This window comes from Mytilus edulis, chromosome 14 (genome assembly GCF_963676685.1).
Source record: "Mytilus edulis chromosome 14, xbMytEdul2.2, whole genome shotgun sequence".
In the NCBI taxonomy this organism is placed as follows: domain Eukaryota; kingdom Metazoa; phylum Mollusca; class Bivalvia; order Mytilida; family Mytilidae; genus Mytilus; species Mytilus edulis.
In genome coordinates, this window is record NC_092357.1 from 42,404,814 (window position 1) to 42,431,972 (window position 27,159).

Consider the following 27,159-nt stretch of genomic DNA (forward strand, 5'->3'; position numbering starts at 1 on the left):
TAATGAACATAAGTCTTTTATCATTGACTTAGTAGCTAAAGCTAAAACCACAGAAATAAAAGTTGAATGAAGTACAATTTAATAGATTTGTAAAGCAGAATTTGGCAAAACCATGAAAGTAAGTTTTCACGAGTTTTCGTATATAAATGAATCCCTAGTAAACTGATTGAAATCTGCTAGTTGTTATAGCATAAAGGTCAGTGTCAATTAATGCTGATTTTTTGGCTTTTAACAGGTTAGGCAAAATACTACTATTATTTTGGTTACTCAGCTGATTTCATTTCAACCCAATAATAAATTTAAATGATATTGCTAAAATGATTTTTGGTGTTTTAACGCCACTTTTAAGCACCACATTTATGCTATTTCATGGCGGCCAGTTATTTATTGGTATAGGAAGCTGGAGTGCCCAGAGAAAAACACTACCTTCGATAGGAAAACTGACAATCCTAGTCATTTAAGATTGGAGTTGAGTGTACCCGCACAGGCTGGGTTCATACTCACAATTAGTATTGACTGGCTAGTGATTACAGTAGAAATACTTAGACTACTTGGCAACCGAGGCCCCAATTGTAATGGAAAACACATAATATAATTACATTGTCATAAAATCAAAACTTACCGGTTTAACATCATTTTCAAGTGCATGCAGAAAATCTTTCCTTGTCACTAGAATTTTCTCCATGGCTTCAGGATCTACTTCAACTTTAGAAGAAGCTTTGATAAGTCTATTCATTGCAGTAGAAGTGGCTGCTTTAACCAGACCTTCAATTTCAGCGCCACTGAAATTCTTTGTCATAGTTGCTAATTCTTTAATTTCTACATCTGGCGCCATTTTACCATTTTCTCTCATCGTAGTGGTGTGTATATTTAATATCTGAGTTCTCCCATATTCATCTGGCAATCCTATAGTATGATAGATAAACAAATAGCCATTAAAATTTCATTTAAGGTGGTACCCAACACTTTGACTAACATTAATTTGGCTCGTTTAATTTTCTTAGAGTTTTTACAAAGTATTAACTTTGACCCTTTGACAAAAATATAAAAAATTCAAAAATTTGAACCAACCGTGTTATCAGAAAAATTACACTGGTTATATAACAGTTTGATGAACACTTATTTTGATCATTGAGAAGCTTGATATTCCCTTAACAGCACAACGTAATCAAAACGTTTATCTGATTTTACAGAAATTTTTTCCTGTAGTGTTAGGTACCACCTTAATTTTATTTCAAAGATATCAAGCTTTTATTTCAAAGATATCAGTTAAATACACCGAAATCATCTATTATAAAATTGTTTGTCAAAGAAACGTTTTTCTGTTTGTGGAATGAAGTGAAAATGTTTTTTTAAACTGCAAATAATATTTTTATGTATTTTTAAACTTAAACAGTACGGCTAATTGCTTTGAATCAGATATTCAAGCTTTCTCAATAAATTTCTCTATTTTTTTAATTGTTAAAAAATGTCAGTATTGCATCAATATATTGATGGATCCAGGGGGGGATCCGGGGGTTGGAACCCCCCTTTTTTTTGGCCGATCAATGCATTTGAATGGGAACATATAGTTGGAACCCCCTCCCCCCCTTTTAAAATGACTGGATCCACCACTGCAATATCCATGTAAACTACATACTTAAAATATTACACCAACAAAGTTTATAAAGTTTATTTACCTATTTCCATTTGAACTTCTAATCTTCCAGGTCGTAACAGAGCTTCGTCTATCATATCTTTTCTGTTGGTCATACCTTCACATAATAAATCCAAAGTTAAACATTTTAAGCTTATCATCAGCATATCTAAATCAACATATTTTCTTAATTAAGGTGGTACCCAACACTTTCACTAAAATTAATTTGGCTCGTTTAATTTTCATAAAATTTTGACAATGTATTTTACTTTGACCCTTCAACTAAAACATAAAAATTTCAAAAATTTTTAACCAACTGTTTTGTCAGAAAAAATACACTGGTTATATAGCAGTTTGACAAACACCAATTTTGATCATTGAGAATCTTAATATTCCCTTTACAACACAATGTGATTAAAACGTTTAGCTGACTTTACAGAGTTATCTCCCTGTAGTGTTAGGTACCACCTTAAGCAATAAACATAAATTCAATTAGGATTAGACAAAAGTTGAATGCAAATTTTAATTGTTCCATTTTTACCGAAACATTTTCAATCATTGACCTTGACCTTGATATTCTTGATGGATATTTTAGATTTACTCTTTTAGATTGCTGGATTATTATTAAGAAATCAGTTGTGATATTTATCAAAGCTAGAAGATTCCTTGTGAGAAATTAAGATTTTCTGAGTCAGTTCTAGGTTAAAATAGCACATCTTTAAATCATAAAAGATTTACCCACTTCCCTCCAATCAAAAAAAAATTTCACCAACATTCAGTTATTTTTTTGTTGTCCAAATGTTTGAGTATTTATACATTTTCAGTACTTAAATCATCAATCTAAACTGAAGCTTACAGTTTTCAATTGTAAAAAGTGCAGAACTTAAGAGAAAAAATATTGTAATCCAATGAAAAATAATAAAAGTTTCAGATATGAATACAAACCTATAACTAAGATATTGTTGAGTTGATCTACACCATCAATCTTTGCTAAGAGCTGATTGACCACTGTATCATGGACACCTGTATTTCCTGCCTGAAAGAGAAAAATCACACCTGGATAAGTCTTATGTTGCATGTTCAAAAGATAAAAGAAATACAGGCAAATTCTTAGATGTTGCCGATCTTTGAAAATGGTTTAAAATTAGAGAATGTTTTATAGCAATACATTGTCTTGAAAAAAAACTTTATAATATTTAAACTGAATTTAGTAATAATGAGTAAACCTGAAGCGATTTCATGAAATAATTCAATATTATTGAAGAATTCTGATAGACCTCATGTTAGTCAGTAGGAATAAATTTAATCACTTACCACTGAACCTCTTGCTTTACAGATGGCATCTATCTCATCAAATATAATTATATGTAAACCACTATGAGAACCACACTGAAATGTAAATAAACATATATTTACTGTAACATAAGAACATTTTATGTATTATTACTTTCAAATTCCCTATTGTGAATCTTCCCATTTTGATTGGTTTGTGATGGTAGTGCAAAATAATGTACTGTGTATTCATTGTTCTTTGTGAATACCATTTTAGTGGATTGTGTGAGAACAGGTGAACCATGAATTTAAATATTCATCGAATGGAACATTTTCTATAAGTTTTTATCGGACCACAGATGAATTATCACGTTGTGATTGGTTTAACGCTGTCACGTGGTGACCCCCTATGAGACCGTAGGGGGTTAGTAAGTTTCATAGGGGGTTCATGACGCGTTAATGGCGACGTCATCTATTAATGTTGTTGTGTTTCATTGTTTATTTTTCAACAAAACGCAGCAGAAAAAGTCCAGAGTCCGATAAATTCGTTATACGGTTAACTACTGACCCCCTACGGATCTCACCCCCTATGGATTTTACTAACCCTCTATGGATCCGTATGGGGTCAGTAGCGAACCATATAACTTATAATATATGCAGATTCCAGTTAACCTTTAAATATCCAACCAACTGCAAGTTTTCCTCAATTTAAAAAAAATGACACTTACAAAAATAAAAGAGACATCAGATGGTCTCATTGGGGTCTAAGCATGACGTGGGATTTCCATTTTTTGTAAGCGTGACACGGGAAAGTTAAATTATTGTGCTGTGAAAACAGGAAATGGGGTCTTGCGGGACACAGGAAATTACAAAAAAAATGAGAATTGCTTACGTACATAGTGTAAGCGGGATATAGGAATATGACAAAACAGTAAGCGGGATACGGGATTAGAACCCCCAATGAGACCCCCTCATCAGTACTTCAGTTTTGTTTTTTTTTAGGTTTATTTTACAGTTGTGCATTTTAAAACCAAAATGATATACTTTAACTATATTCTATGTAGTCTTCTCTTATTCAATATAATAAAATTAAAAAAATACAAATATGAATTCTTCCACAGAACCTAATTGCTAAATACTTAAATATACCAACCCTTTTTTCTTCTTCCTCGGCATCAGCAAACAGTTTTCTGACATTAGCCTCTGACTCTCCAACATATTTGTCTAAAATCTGTGGACCATTAATAATCTTGGGTTCCCTAGCATTCAACATTTTCCCTATTTGTCTGAAATTAAAAATACAAATAAATAACAGAACACAATTATTACATGCATTCTCTTATACAGTAACGAGTATAAAGTAAATCATGGGCAAAAATGCTCAAGTTGAAATAATACCTTTGAAATTATTACAGACACCATCATGAATTGGTAGATTACGATAAAATATATGTAACTGATATGTTCCAATTGTTGTAAACACAATCCTTCTCTCTTTTCAATGGGGGTCTCATTGGGGGGTTTCGATCACGGATACGGCTTACACTATGTACGTAAGCAATTCTCATTTTTTGGTCATTTCCTGTTTTCACGACACAATTATTTGACTTTCACATGTCATGCTTACAAAAAAATTGGCAATCCCTCGTAACGCTTAGACCCCAATGAGACCCACTTCAATGAATATAGATGGTATTAGATTTATGACCGAGTTTGTACAGTGAGCAACAAAACAGGAACCACAGGTGGAGCAGGATCTACTTACCCTTCAAGAGAACCTGAGATCACTCACCCCTAGTTTTTCCATCGTAGTCGGTATAGTTTCAGTTTGTGCCCTTTGAACTTAAGGACGCTTAACTATGGCAACAGAATACGCATGCTCGAAAATCCTTTTTGTGATTGGACAAAATGCTGTCATGGTGGGTGATTTGGTTGTGTTGAAAAAAACGTCTTGTTAATTATATTGTGATGGAAAGCAAGTGAAAAACTATAAATATTTGAACTAGATCTTACAAAGATTTATATTTTTATTAAAATAATTGTTTCTCCAATAGCTCTTTGCATCCGTGACAGCTGTTTATTCGGGACAATTATATAATTTTTAATGTAAACTTTGTTGTACGAACGTACATGACTTTAAGAACGCACCTACGCATGTGAGATTTCTGTGGGGTTTTGGTGAATGTAAACAGAAAGCTAGGAGGACCGAGAATACTGAACACAAACAGAGAAAACGTTATTTAAATGGTATCTTTGTGCTTCTGAAGGTTATCAAAATGATAGTTTTAAACATATACTCAAATTTAAATACATCAGATATCTTTTTTAAAGATAGTTCTTGTTTGGTGTTTGACTTGCTCAACCTTTGTTTTTCTATGTGTTTTTTTTTTTTTATTATGTTTCTTACTTGATATGGCAATGTCAGTTAGTTTTGGACATATGAGTTTGAATATCAATTTGGTATGAGAGATCTTTGCCTACCTAAACAATAATTTAAATTTTTCATTCAGTGAGTCAAACAAAATAAGCAGTTTTTAATAAATAAAAGTATATACCTAGCCATCAGAGTTTTACCAGTACCAGGGGGTCCAAATAGTAGGATACCTTTCACATGCTTAATACCTATAAAATAAAAGAAATATGCTATAAAAATAATGCCTGTTAAATAAATAGCTATTTACAATATAAGTGTACAGCTATGTGCTCCTTTAAAAAAAAATCTTCTTTAATTGTATAAATTCTTTTATCTTACATTGTTTACATGTCTGCATTCATTAAATCTTTTTAAGGTGATACCCAACACTTTATCTAAAATTAATTTGGCTTGTTTAATTTTCTTAAAATTTTGACAAAGTATTCACTTTAACCCTTTAACAAAAATATAAAAATTTCAAAAATTTTGAACCAACCCTTTTGTCAAAAAAATTACACTGGTTATATAGCAGTTTGACAAACACCAATTTTGATCATTGAGAAGCTTAACATTCCTTTTACAACACAACATAATCAAAACGTTTAGCTGACTTTACAGAGTTATCTCCCTGTAGTGTTAGGTACCACCTTAACATGAGGAATTGCACTATCAGCACACTTATGTTACATTGGATGTTGTTTTAAACATATGAAGCTTCAGTGAATCCCTTATGTAATCAACTATATTTTCTCCACAAAAATTGGGGCCCAATCAACCCCTCCCACCCTAGATTGCTTTTTTCACTTTCGCCATACCGGCTAAAGCAAGAAAATCAATCTCACTGGGATGATCAATGATGATCTATAACTATTGCTGTTTGTGTGTATATCAATTATATGTATAGTGTTAATTTACGTTTTTTGATTGAGTTAAGCCTGCCAATTGATATTTTATCGTATGTATGTTGTGATGTTATGCTATTGTTTCAGAAAAAGGGAGAAAGTTTAGTACCATTAAAACGTTTAATCCCGCTGCAAATGTTTGCACCTATCCTAAGTCAGGAATCTGATGTACAGTAGTTGTCGTTTGTTTATGTAATTTATATGTGTTTCTCGTTTCTCGTTTTTTTTATATAGATCAGACCGTTGGTTTTCCCGTTTGAATGGTTTTATACTAGTAATTTTGGGCCCTTTATAGCTAGTTGTTCGGTGTGAGCCAAGGTTCCGTGTTGAAGGCGGTACATAGACCTATAATGGTTTACTTTTTTTAAATTGTTATTTGGATGGAGGGTTGTCTCATTGGCACTCACATCACATGTTCCTATATGTATATTATATCTATCATCAATACAAACCTATTTGTTCCACAACTTCAGGCGGGAACACTCTGGAAGCAAAAGCTCTCCTGAAAATGGCTGAGAATTCAGAGTCTAAGCCACCAATACCCATCTTGTTAAAGTCCCAGTCTGGGTTTATTATAGACGTGTATGCCTGTTTACTGTAAAATACAACAAAATTGACAGTGATATTGTTGTCTTTTTTCAAAACTACCTCTACTGTTTTTTATTGGGAAAAATGCATATTTTTTATTGAAACTGGGAAATTTGTATATTTTATTCTAAATACATCTCTGATTTTTTGCGGCTTTGCTGTCTTTTTTGCGCTGTTTTTTTCATGTATATTTTGGTTGTCAGACATTTTCAATCTGAAAGGTACTTTTCGGAGAGGGAAAGAAACAGGAGCAATGATGGTACTTACTGCATTGAAAACTACATGTGTTACAAACACCATGATGATTCTAATCAGAAAACAGGATCTCAAAAGTGCTTTCTAAGGCCACACCAATTTAATTTCTTGTTCTACGGATTTTTGGACTCCAAAATTTGGGGCGAGCGAGCGATTTGAAAATAATATTGTCAAAACCTACTATTTTATGTTTACAAAAAAAAATTATAATCGTTTGCCTTGATTTCGGCTGTAATTTGAGGCAAACAATATCACTGATTGAAATAGTGTTAATTTTATATTACAAATATATTCCAGAAATGAGATGTTGCATGTGCAGCAAAAATGCTCATGCATTATAACTCATCACCACTAGCTGCTCATCAATATATAGTAATTCTCTTCAGCAGTTTCTTAGATAGGCTTGAATGAATCATTTGTTGAACAAACAAGGTGGTTGCAATACCCAAATTGAAGAATAAGTTATAACATTTGAAAAGTATGAAAAATTCTGAGTATTGGGAGTCTTTAAGGTGGTACCTAACACTACAGGGAGATAACTCTGTAAAATCAGCCAAACGTATTAATAACGTTGTGTTGTAAAGGGAATAGTAAGCATCTCAATGTTCAAAATTGGTGTTTGTCAAAATGCTATATAACCAGTGTAATTTTTCTGACAAAACGGTTGGTTCAAAGTTTTTGAAATTTTTATATCTTTGTTAAAGGGTCAAAGTAAATACTTTGACAAAATTTTATGAAAATTAAACGAGCCAAATTAATTTTAGTTTAAGTGTTGGGTACCACCTTAAGAGTTTAATCAAAAGACCTGATAACATTTTATATTTGAAAATTAAGAAAAGTAATGGTTTAACTTCTTGTCCTGAATATAATGTTAAATTTGAGTGGGCTTCCCAGGGTGGGAAGGTAGAGAAAGCATAATGCATCTGAGTTATATTAATGTATGTATATTACTAATTAGACAAACCTTTTGGATTTACCAGTCAAGTTCAGAGTAGAATTTTCAGCTTTCTCAAAAATAACTGTAGAGTTTGGTGTCAGTAAACCTCTTGGAGCCTAAAATTAAAATTTGATCAATATAAAATGTAAGTTTAGACGAGGGTTGAATACTCACAATTGTATTTAATCACAATGAATCCTTTCAGTGTTCTCCCCAGACATTTCATTTAGCATCCTGGTAGGCAAGAAAATTTGAAATACCATCTTCTTTCTTAAAATCGTAGCATCACATCCATAATATAATCTATCAGAAAATCAATTCACATAGCACCACATTCAAGAAATATATTATCACATTACCATGATGCTAAAAGGCCCTCGGGAGATCACTGCTTTAATGTGCCTGTCCAAAGCCTGAATAGGAGTCTCTTACCCAGTGGTTGTTGTTGTTAGTAGCCACCTATTATAATTGTTTTTGTTTAATGTTATATGCTGAGTCAGCTCGTTAGTTTTCTCTTTTTTAAATTGTTCCACGTTTTGTTATTATGTGTCCTTTAATAGGTTACAATACAGTATTAATTTTGCTCATGGTTGAATGCTCTTTGTATAATGACATGGAGCTGTGTCCATTTGACCTTTGATCTTTTGATGATAAAATTCAAATTTGCAATCACACCTTATCTCATAGTCTTAAAAAACTTACACGTCTAGATGTTGGCTGTCCACCCTGTTGAACATTGGTAAAATCAACAACTGGAAAAATAAAATGCATTTCATTAAAAACTGTATTTTCTATTTTGTGGATTCATTTATTTTCATATAATTTAATTTTAGATGTAACGCGTCTTCTGATTGGCTGACATTATTTTGTTATGAGCCCATAGACATAATTTAGTCATGTGACCGTGACGTCATCAACGTTTTTTCATGGTTTTCTACGGTTTAAAATGGAATTTAGAATTAAATTATAAGAAATGACTGTAATATTTTTTTGCTATTCAAAATAACATAAAAAATGTGGTGCACACAGTTAAATAACCCGCTACGCACGTTATTCAGATGCACCAAATTTTTAATGTTATTTCTTCATAGACAGAAAAAATATTATAGTCATTCCTTAAATATACCATATATTTTGTACTTTCGTTGAAACATTCAAATTTGTATTCTACCTATACCCTTTACCTAAATATAAGTATCAAACCCTAATCCTTACTTCTGAATGTGAAAAAAGATTTTTTTTGTAATTTAAGGAAAGTATTTATACAAAATATACAACATGAACAACTACATTTTAGATACAAGATCATGGTTGTTTTAAGAGACCATATCATTGTAACTATTTATACATACCTTCCATTTCCTTGACAAAAACTCCCAACAGCTTTTGGTCTCCAAACTGGAATGCCATGATCTGTTCAACGGAAAAGGCCTGCCCATTAAAAGCCATTGTAAACTCTGCAGCCATCTTGTCTGAGTCATAAGGGTCAACGTTTGCACTGAAATAAAAGTCAATAGGTTTATTGTCTTATAACATTCTAGGCCAGCTACTGAAATTTAAATATTTTTTTATCTATCACATAAAAAGTTATACCTAAGGTACTGAAAACTGAAGAATGAAAAAAACAAATGTGTTTTCCTTTCATAATGATTAATAGTTTTAGGTTTCTGTCTTATTGACTTTTACTACACATCTCCTAGCCTGATAGTCATTTTAAAATTTGTAACCTGTTAGATCTTAATCAATGCAATGTTTCAAAATCTAAAGAACTATGCCCGTAAATCAGCAATTCAAGCCTGAAGCTTATGTTGTCTTTGCGCTTAACCACAGACTCACCAGCACAGGCTTGTAAAAATGCTGTCAGGCCGTGTAAAAATTATCTCTATAAGCCAATAGACTCTTACTCAAATTTTTCGTAAATTTCAGCTTCGGGTCTGTAGATTTGAAAGTTTATCGAGAAGATTGCTTAAGGGAGATAACTAATTTTTTTGATGTTTGGGTACTCAATGCTCTTCAAATTTGTACTTGTTTGGCTTTATAACTACTTTGATCTGAGGGTCACTGGTGAGTTTTATGTAGACAAAATGTGCGTCTTGCGTATCAATCTATAAGCCTGGTATCTTTGATAACTAATTTTTGATGACACACATATATTTCCCTTAAACCAGAACTCAACTCTTTTTAATATTTATAACTTACTGTTTTTTTTGTAGAAAATCCACCTCTAATGTGATTGTATTGACAGATTCTGCCTTACTACTGACCAGTTCTGGTTTTACCTCCAACTCCTGATTCAAGGATAAGTTTGCCCATCTTCTCTGAAAAAAATGTATTGTGAGTAATTGTTAGATTGCATTTAATCTGACTTACGATGCATAGCTGTAATATTCCTTAGTTAAACCCCATGGTCAACATTCACATTTGATGCAATCATATGATAATCGTTAATGCTCAAAATGTTAATAAAGAAGGATATTTATCCTTGCTTTGTTTGATGTTTCTATTTTCACAAACAAACAAACATATGAATCACAACCTGCGAAGTCTGAATTATTTATTTATGCGTTAAACATATTTTTACCTATACATATAGTACTTTTTATAACTAGCCGTTTCTAGTTGATGTCAAAATTTTGTAACGTAGTCTTTTTAGTAAAAAAAGATATATTTCATGTGAGGCATATTTGTGACAATTTTTTTATTTCATTTTTTTTTTTAAATTGTTCTATAGCCTGGATATTTGTGACAATTTACATACCGGCCTATTTTCTCCTCACAAAAGTAGAGAACATAATTTATCGCACCGCAGGTAAATTATCACGTTGTGATTGGTTTAACGCCGTCACGTGGTGACACCCTATGACACCGTAGGGGGTAGGTAAATTTCACAGGGGGTTCATGACGCGTTAATGGTGACGTCATCTATTAATGTTGTTGTGTTTCATTGTTTATTTTTCAACAAAACGCAGCAGAAAAAGTCTAGCGTGTGATAAATTCGTTATACGGTTAACTACTGACCCCCCTACGGATCCATAGAGGGTGAATAAAATCCTCTATGGATCCGTAGGGAGTCAGTAGCGAACCATATAACTTATAATATATGTACTGATAATTTTTATGTTTAAACAAACACAAAATAGTATATAAAATATAAAAATCTGATATTTTCATATAAAATATAGTTTAAGACATAGATTGCATATTATTCAACTAACCTGCATCAAGTTGAATCCAATGGTTCCCTGTGCCATTCTAGGGAAGGACTTGATAGAAAACAGATATTTCTGGTGAGGGGCTGTGTACACTTCAACATGTCTGAAATAAAAGAAGTTAGAATTGAAAATTTCTTTTAATATAAAAATAAGAAGATGTGGTATGATTGCCAATGAACAACTATCCACCAGAGCTCAAAGGAAATGGATGTATGGTAAGCAAATATAGGCATAAATGTAAGTATTTTTTCTTACAAAATTATCTCTTACAAGTATTATGGATGCACACTAAAGCCTACTTTGAATGGTTGAGGACCTTTTTTGGGACGTCATATTTATACCTTAATTTTAGGCTTTTAGCAGGAATTCAGGATTTGGCCTTTATTTTTCGCAGGAATTAGGGATTTACCCTTATCAGGCTCAAGAATTGATTATTAATTTTTGGGACCAAGGAAAGAATGTAGTATTTTTTTCAAGAATTCAAGATCACTAGATGACACCCATCCTAATACATCTTTTCTATACAATGCTACATGTATGCATCAAGGCTTCCAAATTTTTTTTGAGCCAGCCGTACATTTTATATCTGATCCCAATTTTAATCCCTTAAGACTAAGTCACAAGAGGAAATTATGGTAATCAGATGGCCATCCCAATGATTGACATTAGATTTTTAAAAAACGATATTAAACTTTACTTTGATATATATTTGAAGTTTTGATGTAAACTGTTAAATTGGCAGTGCATCATTTGAATGTGCACACCAGCGTGCTCATATCTGCCTTAGACTCTTTATTTGTGCAAAACGATGTTTTCAAAAGCTTTAATTTCTTGTTTGAAATCACATAATCCTATACCAGATGTTGACTTGGCAATTGTAAAACATGGACCAGAAACGGGTACGTAAAATCCGTGTACGTTTGCAAAGCACAACTGAGTGAAGAAGCTCTTTCCCATTATTTTTCAACAAAATACTTGAAATGAACGTTAGATACAGGTATCAATTATAATTTTAGCATTTCTAACAAATTATAGGATGCATAACTAAATTTCCAAACTGTGCACATGCGCACACGTGTTCTAGTTCAAACAACGTAGCTCTGACAATTTTTCATTTAAAACCTTTTTAAATATTTCATCAAATCATGTTTATAAACATATTTCTTATAATTTTAATCTTTTAGACTTAATCAATTTATAGATCATATGTAGATACAAACTGCTAAAATGTAAAAAAAAATAACTTTGAATAGACCGATCAATTTATATGATGTCCGGTACTGAAAATAGTTTACCTGTCACCTGAACAGGTAGATTTCAGCTGTTCAACGACTAATTAGCCTTGATTAAATTTAGAAATTATTGAAGTAGGGGTTGTTTTGATAGTAATCAATCATCATGTCACTTTTATGACAGGAAATGTGTGGCTGTTAATGGAAAAATGTTGGGTCAAAAAGATCGCGAATTCTGTTAAAATGACCGTCTCTTCAGACAATGTCAGAAAGTCTGAAGAACTAAGAAGTATACGACCGTTTCCTGCTTTGCCCAGCCGGACTTTTACCCGACATAATACAAATGTCTGGAATATATGACCGTTTTAGAAGCCTTGGTATGCATCTATGAAAAGTTCTACAGAACTGTAATACACAAATATATTTCTGATGCATTGAAACTGACTGGTTTTTATTGACTCTTCTGGACAAATAAAAGCTTCTATATATTATTTGAAGGAAGAACAATCTTTAAGTGTTTTTTGGGTGTTTTATAAATTATTCCAATGTTCATGATGTCATGGATGTATTATCTATCGAAAATGACATCATTTATAAAAATGTTCTTATTTTGAATTTCAGTAGGTAACATGGTTAACAATAACCTATATATTTCATGTATTTATTCCTATCTATTCCAAGAATTCCCAATTTGTTACCTTTTCTTTTTTTAAAGATCTTACACATTTTTACAAAGACTTACTTGACTTTTTTGTCATCAAAATCTTTATCACTGACAATGGCAAAGTTTGTTACTGACAAATCATCAGTAGGACATTTCACTGCCTTCAATTTCTGAAAAAACAAAACAATATCATGATTAAAAAATAATTTAGTATACATGTCGGGAATACGTGAATTAAAGAATAAAACGTTGCATGTTCTAATAATGTAATCTATCTATATAATGCCCAAGTATACAAGTGACACGTCACAAAGGCTTGACGTTACAATATAAGACATAAGTGACGTTCCCACGTTGTGTTTGCACCGTATTTACAACAACATTGAACAATACATGCACGGTGAATGAATCTTTTGCTTTTAACTCATCACTCTATAATTTGTAGTCCCTCAATTACTGACAATAACTGTACTGAAAACAAATTGAAAGAACACTTTGTCCAAGCTACAACCATAACCATATTTGGAAAGGAACCCTTTGTCCAAGTTATAAATATTGCAATATGTGGAAAGGAACAATTTGTCCAAGTTATATATATTGCAATATTTGGAAAGAACTTAATCCAAGTTATTTATATTACAATATTTGGAAAGGAACACTTTGTCCAAGTTATATATATCGCAATTTTTGGAAAGGAACACTTAGTCCAAGTTATAAATATTGCAATATTTGGCAAGGAACACTTTGTCAAAGATAAATCTATGGCCATATTAGGAAAGGAACACTTTTTCAAAGATTTATCTCTGCCATATTTGGAAAGGAACACTTCCTCCAAGCTATATATTTTGCCATATTTAGAAAGGAACACTTCATCCAAGCCTTATATTTTGCCATATTTAGAATGGAACACTTTGTCCAAGATATATTTTTTGCCATATTTAGAAAGGAACACTTCATCCACACTATATTTTTTGCCATATTCGCAAAGGTAAGTGTAGATTTGTTGACAGTTAATGGAGTTTTAATTTGCATAAATACATTTTGTATATTTCTACTAGTTAGATCAGAAGCTCTTGTTTTACTTGGGTTTATTGAAAGTCCCCAAAAATATTATCTGTGGCCAATTCATCATATCCGCTTTTTATAATCAATTCATGTTCGTTTGTCATACACAAAAGAGCACCAAAGAAAAGAATAGAAACCAGGTAAGGTTTAATGATTAAGAAAAAAGGGGGTCAGATTTTTAGCCATGATAATGTTCATGATTGTACATTTTTTATGTGAAAATGATTTGTTATACTATTCTAAGGATCATGTGTCCCCCTTCCCCATAAACTGTATAATATTTAAATACAGGATGTATTTAAATTACATTCTTTTGTACTAGTAACCTGTATTTCTAGGCTACCAGTAGAAAATGGAGATTGTCAGTATGATTGGCAACACAAGACATTCAAGATGACAAGATTTCCATTTGAAAATTTAAACCATCTGTCATCCAGAAAGTTATTTACATGCCTGCTCAAAGAATTTGTAAAGAAAAATTTAAATTCAGCAGACAGCTTACTATTCAGACTCTTACTGAATTTATAGATTTAACCTAGAAAAAAAGAACCTCAAACTGATTAACAATGGCTTAATGTTAGATATAACAGGAAAAAAATAAAACATATTTTCCCAAATTCTAATCATTCTGATGTATTTCTTATTCACTCTCATTTAAAAAAGAATATGATAAGTGTTTTTAAAATAGCTGTTATTGAAAACCTACCTTAGCCATCATTAATCTATAATTACGAGATTCTATCCCTTTAGAAAAAGTCAATACCGCCTTTCTAACAGTCTCCCAGAAGTCTGACATTTGTCATTGCAACCAGAACCTTTGACCTGGTAATTTGCATAAATATATAAACACATAAAATATCCCATTGAACACAAGAGCTAATTATGATGAAAGCACTGTCTCTATGGATTTCCGTGACAAAATATAGAATTTCAAGCAATGCACATTCAGTCGATACAATATTAGCCAAGTAGTAATCTTGATAATGAATCGCTTCGTGTATTGATTTTTTTTACACTACCAATTTTTCCCTGCCGTGAGACTCTGATTTGATGGTTTTTAGGCTTAGTTGTAAATTGATTGTAATATCTTGTATTGAAAAAATTTGATTGAATTAATACACCGACATTCTATTGATAAAAAATAAACACAGCCAGAAAATCTATGCAAAGCTAGTGTAACAATTGATTCCTTTAGGCTTTGGGATATAATAGATATAGGAAGATGTGGTGTGAGTGCCAATGAGACAACTCTCCATCCAAATAACAATTTGAAAAAAAAAAAAGTAAACCATTATAGGTCAATGTACGGCCTTCAACACGTTATTACTGATCATTACTGGTTTTTTTTTTTGCCATTTACAGCATTTAAGCTTTAGGATATATAACTGTTTGTCAGAGCTACTGCGACAATTTTTTTTATTCATACCAGTAAACGTTTTATATTATATGCTGTTATACATGTAAATGTATATATATTATATGCTGTTATACATGTAAATGTATATATACTGGTAATGGAATACAGGCGTAAGTTAAAAAAAGTTGCAGATCAATTTTTGAAACAATAATTAATCTTCAATGGTTTTGAATATCAGACCAAATAATACCTAGCTTGACCCTCAAACATGTCAGACCTCCCCTGAGCAAGGGGCCTCAAGGGAGGTGTTTTGTTTAAACTCTGTTTTCTTAAACTTCTTAGTAATTTTTTCTGCTTGCTTTCTTTCTTTTTTACCCTCTGTTATTCCCTTTTTTTTTTTTTTTATCTTTGATCACCCCATTAATTTTAATTCTTTATTCCCCCCCATTATTCTTAATACAGACCCTTTGAAATTAACTGAGCATAACTTGAGAGGACCAGTGGGAGAGGGTTGCCAATGGTGTGCTGGTGGAAAGGAAACAAAGAATCACGTCCCCTGTACCCTTTCCTCCCTGTCATTTTCATTCCAATTTGGAAACAACCATTTAACTTCAAAAGGGGGATGCTAATTTTTTTCCTAAATATATATACAGGTTCTGACCCCCCCTCCCCCCAAATTTGATGGAGAAATAGTTGCTCCCTTACAGAAAAGAGACTGCTGAAAAAAAATCAGAATTAAGGCAAAATTACTATCAAAAATGAATCATTTTGAATTGCAGATAGAAATATAGCTTCATTTGCATAAATTGTTTACAAAATACAGATAAATGATCAGGTTTTTCCCATGAATAAACAAGTAAATGGAGTTACAAGAAGAAATGATTAATTCTAGATTACCAGTTGACCATGAATTTTAATTGTAGGTCATCAATTCATACAAATTAAAAACTACTTGATCGATAACAAGTTGTGCCTAACAATATAGATTTTTGTATGGTACAGAATAGAAACAAAATTGTCTGGGGAATTACAAGAGTTTTTTGTAGGCGACTATGATCGGTTTAAATAGTTAACGCTGGATCAGTTTGGTTTCTATTTCCAGAGTTAACCTTGTAGTAAATATCTAGTTAAACCATTTAATATTTACAAGAGTACGTTTATCTCAAATCTTTTTGAAGGTTAATTATTCTGTTTTCAGCATTACATTTTTATGAAAATCTTAAAAAGTTCCATGAAGTCATCCTCACTACACTTGACAATTTTCTGCATAGGATTGTAAAAATATTTTTAAAACCCTTATCCAATCTCCTGTTAAAGTCTGTTTGTTTTGTTTCTTTACTTGTATCTAATTCTTCTTTCAAACCACATGTACTGGTTTCTGGGTGGGGCTCACTTTTGGTAAACATGGACCATTGGTAAACCCCCTATTGACAGAAAGAAGTGCCTGTGTTTCAAACGTCTTTCCCACTTGGACAAATGTTGGACATTGGGATAGAAATAAGACCGAACTTTTTTGGTAGTACTGCATCTTTGAATTTTGTATATCAGCTGATGATGATGTGTGAGAACCTTCTTCCATCCTTTTCTGTTTAACTGTGCAGACTGCACTTATCAAATCTTTACAGAAAATCTTGGAAAACATGCCCTGTTCTAGACATGCAAACCCTGTACAATGTTCTATCAGGATTCAGTATTAAATCTGACAATGATTTAATTTTTCAGGACCCAGGAAGTTGTGTTTTATTTTTCCGGGAAATCCAGGCTGAAAATTCCTACCAGTTTTCTTCAACCACTGACCATTTTTTGCTGACAGGAAGTTCCTGTCTAAATCTATATTGTGATATACACCTTACTGCAAGCTATTTTACAGAAAACTGTTATTAAATCTATCGGTTTATTAAGTTTTTTGGAGTCCCTGGGAAATCTCAGGCAGCACTTTAACTGATTGAGCCAAATAAAATATTCATCAACTGAGACAATCAACATGTGATCTATTCTTATATCTCCAGCTATACAACTGGGTCATGCAGACTTTTTACCTGTTCCACTATAATTGTCTATTTCAGGATCACCTGGGCTCCCCCTTTTAAACCTGTGATCAGTAATTGGTATGGCCAAATAAAAAAGTATGTGTGGTTCCAGTTACATCTGAAAAAAAGTAAGGGTAGGGTAGGGATTTTTTTTTTACATTGAGTCTATGGGAGCATCATTCTGACTTTAACAGTGCTTAATCATGTTAATGAAAAATGACAATAAAATCTTTAGGGTAGGCTATTTTTAAGCCGAAATAGTAGGGACGGTAGAGTTACTGGAACCACACATATATTTTTATTTGGCCTAATGTAAAATTGCACACTTATATGAATAATATAACTAATGACAGACATATATGCATACAATAAAATTGAGAATGAAAATGAGAAATGGGCCAAAGCGACAACAACCCGACCATAGAGCAGACAACAGCCGAAGGCCTTCAATAGGTCTTCAATTTAGCGAGAAACTCCTGCACCCGGAGGCGTCCTTAAGCTGGCCCCTAAATAAATATTATACAACATTTACAAGCATAGAAGTGTACATGTAAAATTGAGAAAGGAAATGGGGAATGTGTCAAAGCGACAACAAACCGACCATAGAGCAGACAACAGCCGAAGGCCATCAATGGGTCTTCAATGTAGAGAGAAACTCCTGCACTCATAGGCGTCCTTCAGCTGGCTCCTTAAAAAATATGTGTACTAGTGCAGTGATAATGGACGTCGCAATAAACTCAGAATTATATACAAGAAACTAAAATTGAAAATCATGCACGACTAACAAAGGCCAGAGGCTCCTGACTTGGGACAGGCGCAAATTTGCGGCGGGGTTAAACATGTTGATGAGATCTCAACCCTCCCCAATACCTCTAGCCAATGTAGAAAAGTAAACGCATAACAATACATGTGTATGGTCATACATTGTAGGTTTGAGGGTTGCAATCTCACAAACATGTTTAACAATGGAAATTATTTTTAACATACTTGATTCGCATAGAATTTTTTCAATAAAAAAAAATCATCAGGTTTAAAGTACTAAAATGCATTGTTAAAATGAATATTTCATCAATGAAATTCCAGTCAGATATTCTCATGAATAACCTGTTTATACTAGATACAACTTTTATTAAGTCTGTTTCACATTTGTCTTAGGCAAGACGTTTTAACTGAGGCACTACACAGGTGTCAAAAGGCGTCATTATGGAGTAAAGGGGGTGGCGTCAAAAAGCGTCATTATGGAGGAAAGGGTTAAACTCCGCCACATTTTTATGTATGTACATAGGTTCTAGGGTTGCTGTCTCACAAACTTGTTTAACAATGTTCAACCCACCCATTTTTAAGCTTGTCTTATAAGTCAGAAACATATGGCCTTTGATATCCTGTATGTTTTTTTATTGTTGGTTGATTTTTATGTTATCGGAGGTTAGTCATGTTAGTGTGACGATAACATCCATTTCAGCTGAACTAGTATACAATTTTGTTTTAGAGGCCAGCTGAAGCCTGCATCAGGGTGCAAGATTTTCCAGCTGTTGTTGTAGACCTAAAAATATACAGGTAGTCTAATTAGTCATGCACGAGTGTACATATATACATTGTATAAGTGCCTTGCAGTTTGATATAGCCAAGGAGGGTTGACCAGGTCCAGGGTTCTCGTTAAGGATTTTTGAAGGCGAGTCCAGGGACTCATCATTTTTGGTCATGGTGAGTCCAACAGCAAGGAGAAGATATTTTATTGCAATATAATGTAATATTTAAGTCTCCATGGCCTAACAGAGTAATGAAATGACATTAAATTCAGATTACTTTTAAACTTTTGCTATAAAATGATGATATTTGTATTTAACTGTGTTTAGTTTATACAAAATATTTCTATCTTGATGCATCTGTGGACTCACTAGTTTTGAAAATGATGAGTCCAGACAGGTTTTAGTGAGTCCAGGACTCATGGACTTGCCTTAGTGAGAACCCTGCAGGTCATAGAATGCCCAGGACATGTCTAAGTGACATACAGGGAACTGGCCACAGGATTTCTATGTCTTTGGATTTACAGTATTGGTCCTGTGAGCTGCTTGGATGAATGGTATGCAGCCCCAAAAAAGAAAAGTTGAAAGAGTAGCCTAACTAGTTGAGTTAGAGATCTTCTTTAAAGTGCTGCCTTTAGACAATGTTAAATACTGGGATCCTGCTGGTACCATCCATGAATTTTTCACATTACTATGTTGAAGACCCATTAGTGGTTGTTTTTATCTTAGGCACATTCACCGTTTCCATTCTGAATTTTATCTATTCAACCCAGTGGCCGTTCAGAACAACCTGTGACTTCCTCTTAGTAAATCATGTCCACTCTCTTGTATGGTCACCAGCGAATGTTGGCCATTTGTCATTTTGTTGGGATATTCATCTTGAGATGTTTTCCATAAATTGGAGTCATAAAACATAGTTATTGTTTTATCTAGTTATGTTATCTGTTGAAATCAATCAGTGTTCAAGTATTCTAGTGGTATGCCGAAGTGACTATAATTCATCTCTATTGATTACATTAAAATTACAAGGAACTTATGAAAATATTCAAAACAAATATGACAAAAGTCTCAATAATATAAACAGAACGAACAAAAAGTGAATAAATACAAATTTTGAAGCCGACAGAATGTGAGAGACAATACTGTTCAGTTATAAAATTTAAACTGAAACTGAAAGTTAAAAAATAGGTTTTTACGGTGTAGACTGTAGTCTAGACACCGAATAAAACATCTGCTTTATCAACTACATAGATATCTTATTGTCTAAGAACGTGTTACTAAGCATCAATAATCATAAATTAGTTTTAAAAAAGTGAATTAATTTCCATCCTCCTACCTGCGCCATGTTGGATTCCGTAAAGTAAGATGAAACGAAACTGAACATTAATTGTTTTCTATTGTTTTATTCGCTGTATCTTCTTAGTCTTCCACTATATTTTATTTCAATTTGTGTCCTTGTTAATAATTTCGGTAGGTTATATTATAGATTGTCAAAATCATGAACAAGTTTTAATTACATTTAAAGTTCGTATACTTTTTTATCATGTTTATTCGTAAATGTCTATTTTTAGATTTCCACGTGTACACAAATGACAGTGTAAACATTATGCTGTCAGAATTAATCATCAAATAATTGTTCGTGTAAAATAACACAATATTAACTTGTTTTGGATATGATACTATTGTTATATCTTGCTTGATTCTGTTGGTTCAATGAAATTATATATTTATGATACAGATGATTACAGATGGTGATCCAGGATTTAGAAAGGGGGGAGGGATATATGATACAGGGAATTAGGCATTAAATTGAGGGTGCCCTTTTCGTCAGGTGTCACATTGTATTTTTCGGCTACCGTTGACGCACATTTTATTCAATTCTTTATTACTTTAAGCACATTATGCTTATCAGTGCAATAAATACAAATACATTTCTATAACACACTGAACATGACATAATACATCAGACATGTCAGAGAAGCAAATATAATTTACACAAAGTATGCAAATCTTTTACATTTTCAGTGCTGAGAAGCTGCACTAATTTGAACGACAATGGACGTCTATAATAACAAGGTTTAATAAACTGTCTCCCCAAGTCTCTATAGATTCACATTGTAAAATATAATGGAATTCATCTTCAGTGATATTCAAAGTACAAAGAGTACACTTTCTATCTAACCTATTTACTACATGATGACGGCCTACTTCAACAAACAAATTATGAGAAGACAATCTAAGGCGAGTTAAATACACTCTAAAATTCATATGTTTAGTTAAATAATTCTGTAAACATGCATTATTGACAATACTAGAACACACCCGTGATATCGCGGGTCCGTGACTGATTTAAAGTATATAACTATGCGCAAGCCTTATTTTAGTATTAGTATTGTCATCTGATAAAGTCATGCCGATTATAAGATACACAGTTTTCTCTGCTTTCAAATCTTTCTGTTTGAACCCGTCGAACTGGAACTTATCAATTATTGATAATATTAATTATTTGGAAAACAAAAGGTCCTGGTATGGAGTATTTTTTAATCAACAGCATTGTCCTATATTAGTTATAAATAAAATTTGACAATTAAGTAGTGTCAACCCTGTGATTATGACCCGTGTAATTACTATATAGCATATCAATCCTGAATACATCGTTTGGTGGTGCGCCTGTCAGATGTGGAACGTACAGATAAGGTAATCGGTAACAGGTGAATATACTATTGGTATCGGTATCGGACTCGACCCGGAACTTCTTAATTATTGGCAATATTAATTACGTGGAAAACAAAAGGGCCTGGAGTGGTGTAATTTTTAATCTACACCTTTGTACTATATTAGTTATATATAAAGTTGAATTCTTTGATTCGTCGTTTTTACTTGATGACGGCTGACAAATTGGACCTCGTAATTTTAGTATTATAGATATTTATATATATAACACTTAGATGAAACGTTCATTTGATCATTCAAAGTCTGTTTTCCTTGATCATATATCCTTGTTTTTACACTTAAGAATTGAATGCTTCTTTTTGTAACTTCATTGGAGTGTAAAAGCGTTGACCGAAGTACATTTTGTATGAAGCGCGGAAGCGCTTCATACTAAAAATGTGCGCACGGTCAACGCTTTTACAACCCTATGAAGTTACAAAAAGAAGAATTCAATACTTATAATTACATTTTTTAGCAATGATCACGAAAACACGAATTTTATTATTGTTTTATTTAATTCACATGTGCACTTTATTGTGGGACCACGTTTTATCACGAATGAAAAGTTTTATTGAGCAATGCAATTGCTTACGGAATAACACGTGATGTGCAGTTAGCCAATCAGAATAAAGTATCATAATGAAACATACATCTAATGTAATTATTGAATAATAATAAATTTGTATCAACTGGTTATAATAGATCTCATTTTAACCTAAGTTAAATAATAATTGTTGTAGTTGATAAATCCAACTGCTTCTAATATTTCTGAAATTATACAGTTGTTCCCTGTAGCAGTTTTTAAGAATACATTTGCCTGTGGATAACAATTTTAACCAGTACTTCACTATTTTGTACATTCTAAAATATATCAAAGGATATCTACCCAATTCAAAATAAACCATAACATTTGTTGTACGTTGTTTGACACCTAATCTGTTTTTGCCGAAAAATCAAGTTGTATTTTTTCAATATTTGGATATTTATGGAAGCCCCATATTTCACAACCATAACATAAAATACTATTAATGTAGTGTAAGTATCAAATAAATTCAAATATGTAAAAACATCAAATACAACATGTACAATGACGAAACCTTCGACTTTAAACCAAAAACAGCTTTTCTACTTTGCTCAGCTAAATGTTTTTGAGCTTTAACAAATTTACCGTTAAAATTTAACAGTACACCAAGGTAACAAAATTCATCCACTATGTCAATAGCATTGCCATCATAATACCAAATTTCTTCGTCTTTTACAAAACCCCCGTTTCTAAATACCATAATTTTTGTTTTGGCAATATTTACAGTCAAACCCCATTTACAAGTATATAATAATAATGTGTCTAACATATTTTGCAAGCCAATAACTGAATCAGAAAATAAAGGTTTGAAATAATTGGTTTGCTTGAAACAAAAACATGAGCATCGTATACATGTGAGAAGAAAATAATCTTTATCGGTATAAATATAGCTAGATAACAGAAATAAAATCATATCATCATAAAATAATGTCAAGTCTTGCACTTCATATGGAATATTACTATTACGTAGAAATTCCATTTCAAAGTCATTTTAATTTTACATATAACGAAAAAAGTATAGGAGAAAGAACTTCCCCTTGCATAAGACCAACTGAACTAGTAAACTGCTCAGAATAAAAACCATCAACTTTCACACATACTTTTACTGTAGAATACATTGATTTTAAAACAGACAGTAATTTGCCTGTTATACTAACTCTTGATAGTTTCAACTATAAGGTAAGTCTGGTTACGGAGTCAAATGCACGTTTGTAGTCAACGAAACAGCAATATAAAGATAGATGGCCGCTGAAATTCATTTTTTGGATTCATATATTGAATCCGCAACCTCTTTTGTTTTTATATTGCGATACTTACCATTATTACGATTTAAAAATTGTGACATAAATTTCTCGTCAATCTTTACCTGACAAAACTGGGGTCTTTCTATACTAAAGTTAGTATAGAAAGTCCCTGCATACAACAACCTTTTTTAGGGTAAAAAACTCAACCAAGAACGGGATTTGCCATATTGCCTCATTTAGAAGAATTATCCATTTTTTAAGGTACCCTTTTGTTTTCACGAATACTCCAAGTCATATAATATAAGCCTGCGGAATCATTCGTAGGTTCATATCATTTACATTCAACGCTTTTTATCGGATAACATTGATTATAAACAAATATCCGATAACTTGAAAACGTTGAATGCAATTGATATGATCAGTCAGGATTCTACTTCGTCAAAATTACCTCCCCATTACGCAGGTTCATTTTCACAATCGTAGAAATGGAAGCCATTGTAGGGATGCCGCACTGCCAATTTTGCTCTCGGAAACCCATAAATTTATCCACATTGCACCATTACGATCCTTATATGTCAGTTGTATTTTAAAAGACAAATGTATCAACTAGCTAATGAGCATCAGTTATATAATGATCTTGTCTGCATTGATTCAACTTAAAACTATTGTCTAATCGGTTGTCAGGTGGAATTTTCGAAAATTCAATCATAAACATTTAAAACAAGAATGTGTCCATAGTACACGGATGCCCCACTCCCACTATCATTTTCTATGTTCAGTGGACCATGAAATTGGGGTCAAAACTTTAATTTGGAATTAAAATTAGAAAGATCATATCATAGGGAACATGTGTATTAAGTTTCAAGTTGATTGGACTTCAGCTTCATCAAAAACTACCTCGACCAAAAACTTTAACCGGACGGACGAACGGAGGCACAGACGGACGGACGGACGGACGAACGGAGGCACAGACCAGAAAACATAATGCCCCTCTACTATCGTAGGTGGGGTATAAAAATTCTAATTAAATATTTCGTGGAAGGGCAGACTAGATTTTTTTAGTGGTTGAAGGCTATAAACCCTAGTTTTCACACACAAAAAAATATAATTTTTCGAAGATATGCATTTTCATCATCCAACTTGAAAGATTGTCGTCAAGTACTTTCAGTAAAAAAAATAGCTATTCGAACACACCTACTCTGTTTTTTGTGATTCATTAGATAGGTATTTCACTTGACCCATATATCTCATCTTTTAGTACTGTGATTTTTTTATGTTATAAAGTCAACCTGTAGTTTTGATATGTAAAAATCATAGAATCTGAAGCGAGACGATGCATGAAATATTCTTGCTTTGTACGATATCAAGACAAAATATTCAACTCAAACACGCCCTAACATAAAAAGATGCACTCGATTTTCTCTTTTCGACACAATTGGTACCCATTTTTTTGATTTTTTTCTTGAGTCACATAATGGAAGGGCAGACACGAAAATTACTGAACTAATAGATTGATATGTTTTCCGTCCGTGGCAAATTAAAAAAAAAATCGGAGGTTATGCATTTTCTACATCCAACTTGAAAGATACCCATGTCGTCGACTTGATATCTAATTGTTCTGCTTAACTATGTACTAAATAAATTAAAAACTTATGCAAATGGTGTTTTTAAAATAAAACACTTCGTAATTGAGAATGAAATTGTATTTTCTTTTTCTATTAACTTTTAAAATTTTTGTCACTATAGTAAACATTACAGTAAGCATTTATCGCCTTCTCTAACAAAGAGCTTCGATTCTTTTGTTCTATTTCAACCCAGAGGCGGATTTAGAGGGGGGGGCCCAGGGGGCCCGGGCCCCCCCTTTTTGGGAAAAAAATTGGTTGCTTATATAGGGAATCACTGAAGCGTGACTGGAGCGGGCCCCCTCTTAGCGCAGTCAGTGGGCCCCCACTTATGAAAATTTCTAGATCCGCCAGTGCAACCGGGTTTCCGACTGTGATGAACCTACGAAGTCTTGTATCATAGGACAAGAATACTTCGTAACCCGTTAATAAAAAAAATGCTAAAACTTGCTCACAACCAAAATCATGTTAAGCTGTTGTGCCCTCCCATTTTCAGCTCACCTTGCAGAAAAGACCAAATTAGCTTTTCTCATCATCGTCGTCGTCCGTCATTTTTTTTTTACAAAAATCATCTCCTCTGAAACGGCTTGACCAAATTAAACCAAACTTTACCACAATTTTCATTAGGTAATTTAGTTTTAAAAAAGTGTCCGATAACCCCGCTTGACAACCAGAATTGCCGAAATGTCTTAAAAAATAACATTGTGATAACAGGCCAGGTTTTGTCTAATATTTTGAAAACCGTTATAAATAGGGAAAATTGGAAAAGGCATTCATGTTCAGAGGGATGAGCTCTACCCAATTGTCCATTTTCGTCAAAGCTGTCATTTGAATTGTTATAGGAGTTACTGCCCTTAAATTACAAGTTTTCCTTTTTTTTTAATATTTTGCATTACATCTGGAAAACTAAAATAAGTATTGAAAGGAAAAAAGTTCAGGAAGATGAGATCTACAAATAAGTCTGCATGGTCAAAAATCTGCAAAAGACTCCTTACAAGAGTTATTGCCTTTGGCAGACGATTTTTACCATTTTTGGGTGTTTTGTGGATTATATCTTATAATTATAAAAGATAGATAGAAACTTAATAGTCAAGAATGATAAACAATTAAGAAAAGGGTCTACAATTAAGAGTAGACAATCAAAGAGGAAAGCGTTCGACAATTCTGAATGGAGTGTATGCCCTTAATGATTATTTTTAGGAAATCGTTTTTGCGTTTTGCCTTATATGATTAAATTAAAATATATAAATAGAAACTTGAAACAGCAAACATTATCAGCAAGACAAGATCTACAGTGATGTTACGCACATGCAGTGTTCAGTTTAGTAATGGTAACGTTACTCGACGTAATTTTCAATTATTTTCAACTGACAAAACGTTAAAACTTTGCACCCTTTTAATACAGCTGGCATTTTGATCTTTAAATACTCATTTAAAAAAAGGTAGACTGTTAACATGACTGATTGTATATTGAAAGTATACATTTCAAATATTTTTCACTGCCCAAGCAAGTCATTTTTTGCGAAATGCTTATCCTCTATGATGCTCAGGATTCCGTCATCACAAGTATCTAAGTCTAGGCATATGTATATCACGAGGAAACATCCAATGCCAAAGCTGTTTAAGGGTTTAAGAGTATAAATGTTATAAACCCGCCTTCAGCTGTAGTTTTCGAACTATAACGCCACGCACGCTGTTCCTACAACCCCTAGGATTTAAAACAGAATCTTCGAAATTGCCTCCGCAAAACAAAAAAAAAACAACAAAAAATGTTAACAAACACTAACCACTATATATAAAAACAAATTCAGTATATGTTCTCTTTATGTTCTTATAGCTCTTGGTCATATGCTTAGTAATATCTAGTATATTTAAGGATTAAAACAACAAAGCTATGAAGGGGGGGGGG

At 32.7% G+C, this 27,159-nt stretch overlaps 2 protein-coding genes across 2 annotated transcripts in view; one reads left to right on the plus strand and one right to left on the minus strand.

Moving 5' to 3' along the window:
* LOC139502599 (vesicle-fusing ATPase-like) overlaps window positions 1-15,027 on the minus strand; it is a gene marked incomplete in the record, with an annotated part of 21,143 nt that extends 6,116 nt beyond the window's left edge. The window contains 14 exon segments of the mRNA XM_071292137.1: window positions 623-906; window positions 1,680-1,754; window positions 2,582-2,672; window positions 2,951-3,025; window positions 4,062-4,194; window positions 5,464-5,530; window positions 6,676-6,818; window positions 8,031-8,119; window positions 8,706-8,755; window positions 9,356-9,501; window positions 10,203-10,321; window positions 11,219-11,318; window positions 13,190-13,281; window positions 14,883-15,027. Coding sequence (XP_071148238.1) covers window positions 623-906; window positions 1,680-1,754; window positions 2,582-2,672; window positions 2,951-3,025; window positions 4,062-4,194; window positions 5,464-5,530; window positions 6,676-6,818; window positions 8,031-8,119; window positions 8,706-8,755; window positions 9,356-9,501; window positions 10,203-10,321; window positions 11,219-11,318; window positions 13,190-13,281; window positions 14,883-14,972 — 1,554 coding nt within the window.
* LOC139502590 (protein Wnt-6-like) overlaps window positions 1-27,159 on the plus strand; it is a 466,832-nt gene that overhangs the window by 254,915 nt on the left and 184,758 nt on the right. The gene's annotated exons all lie outside the window — the stretch shown is intronic.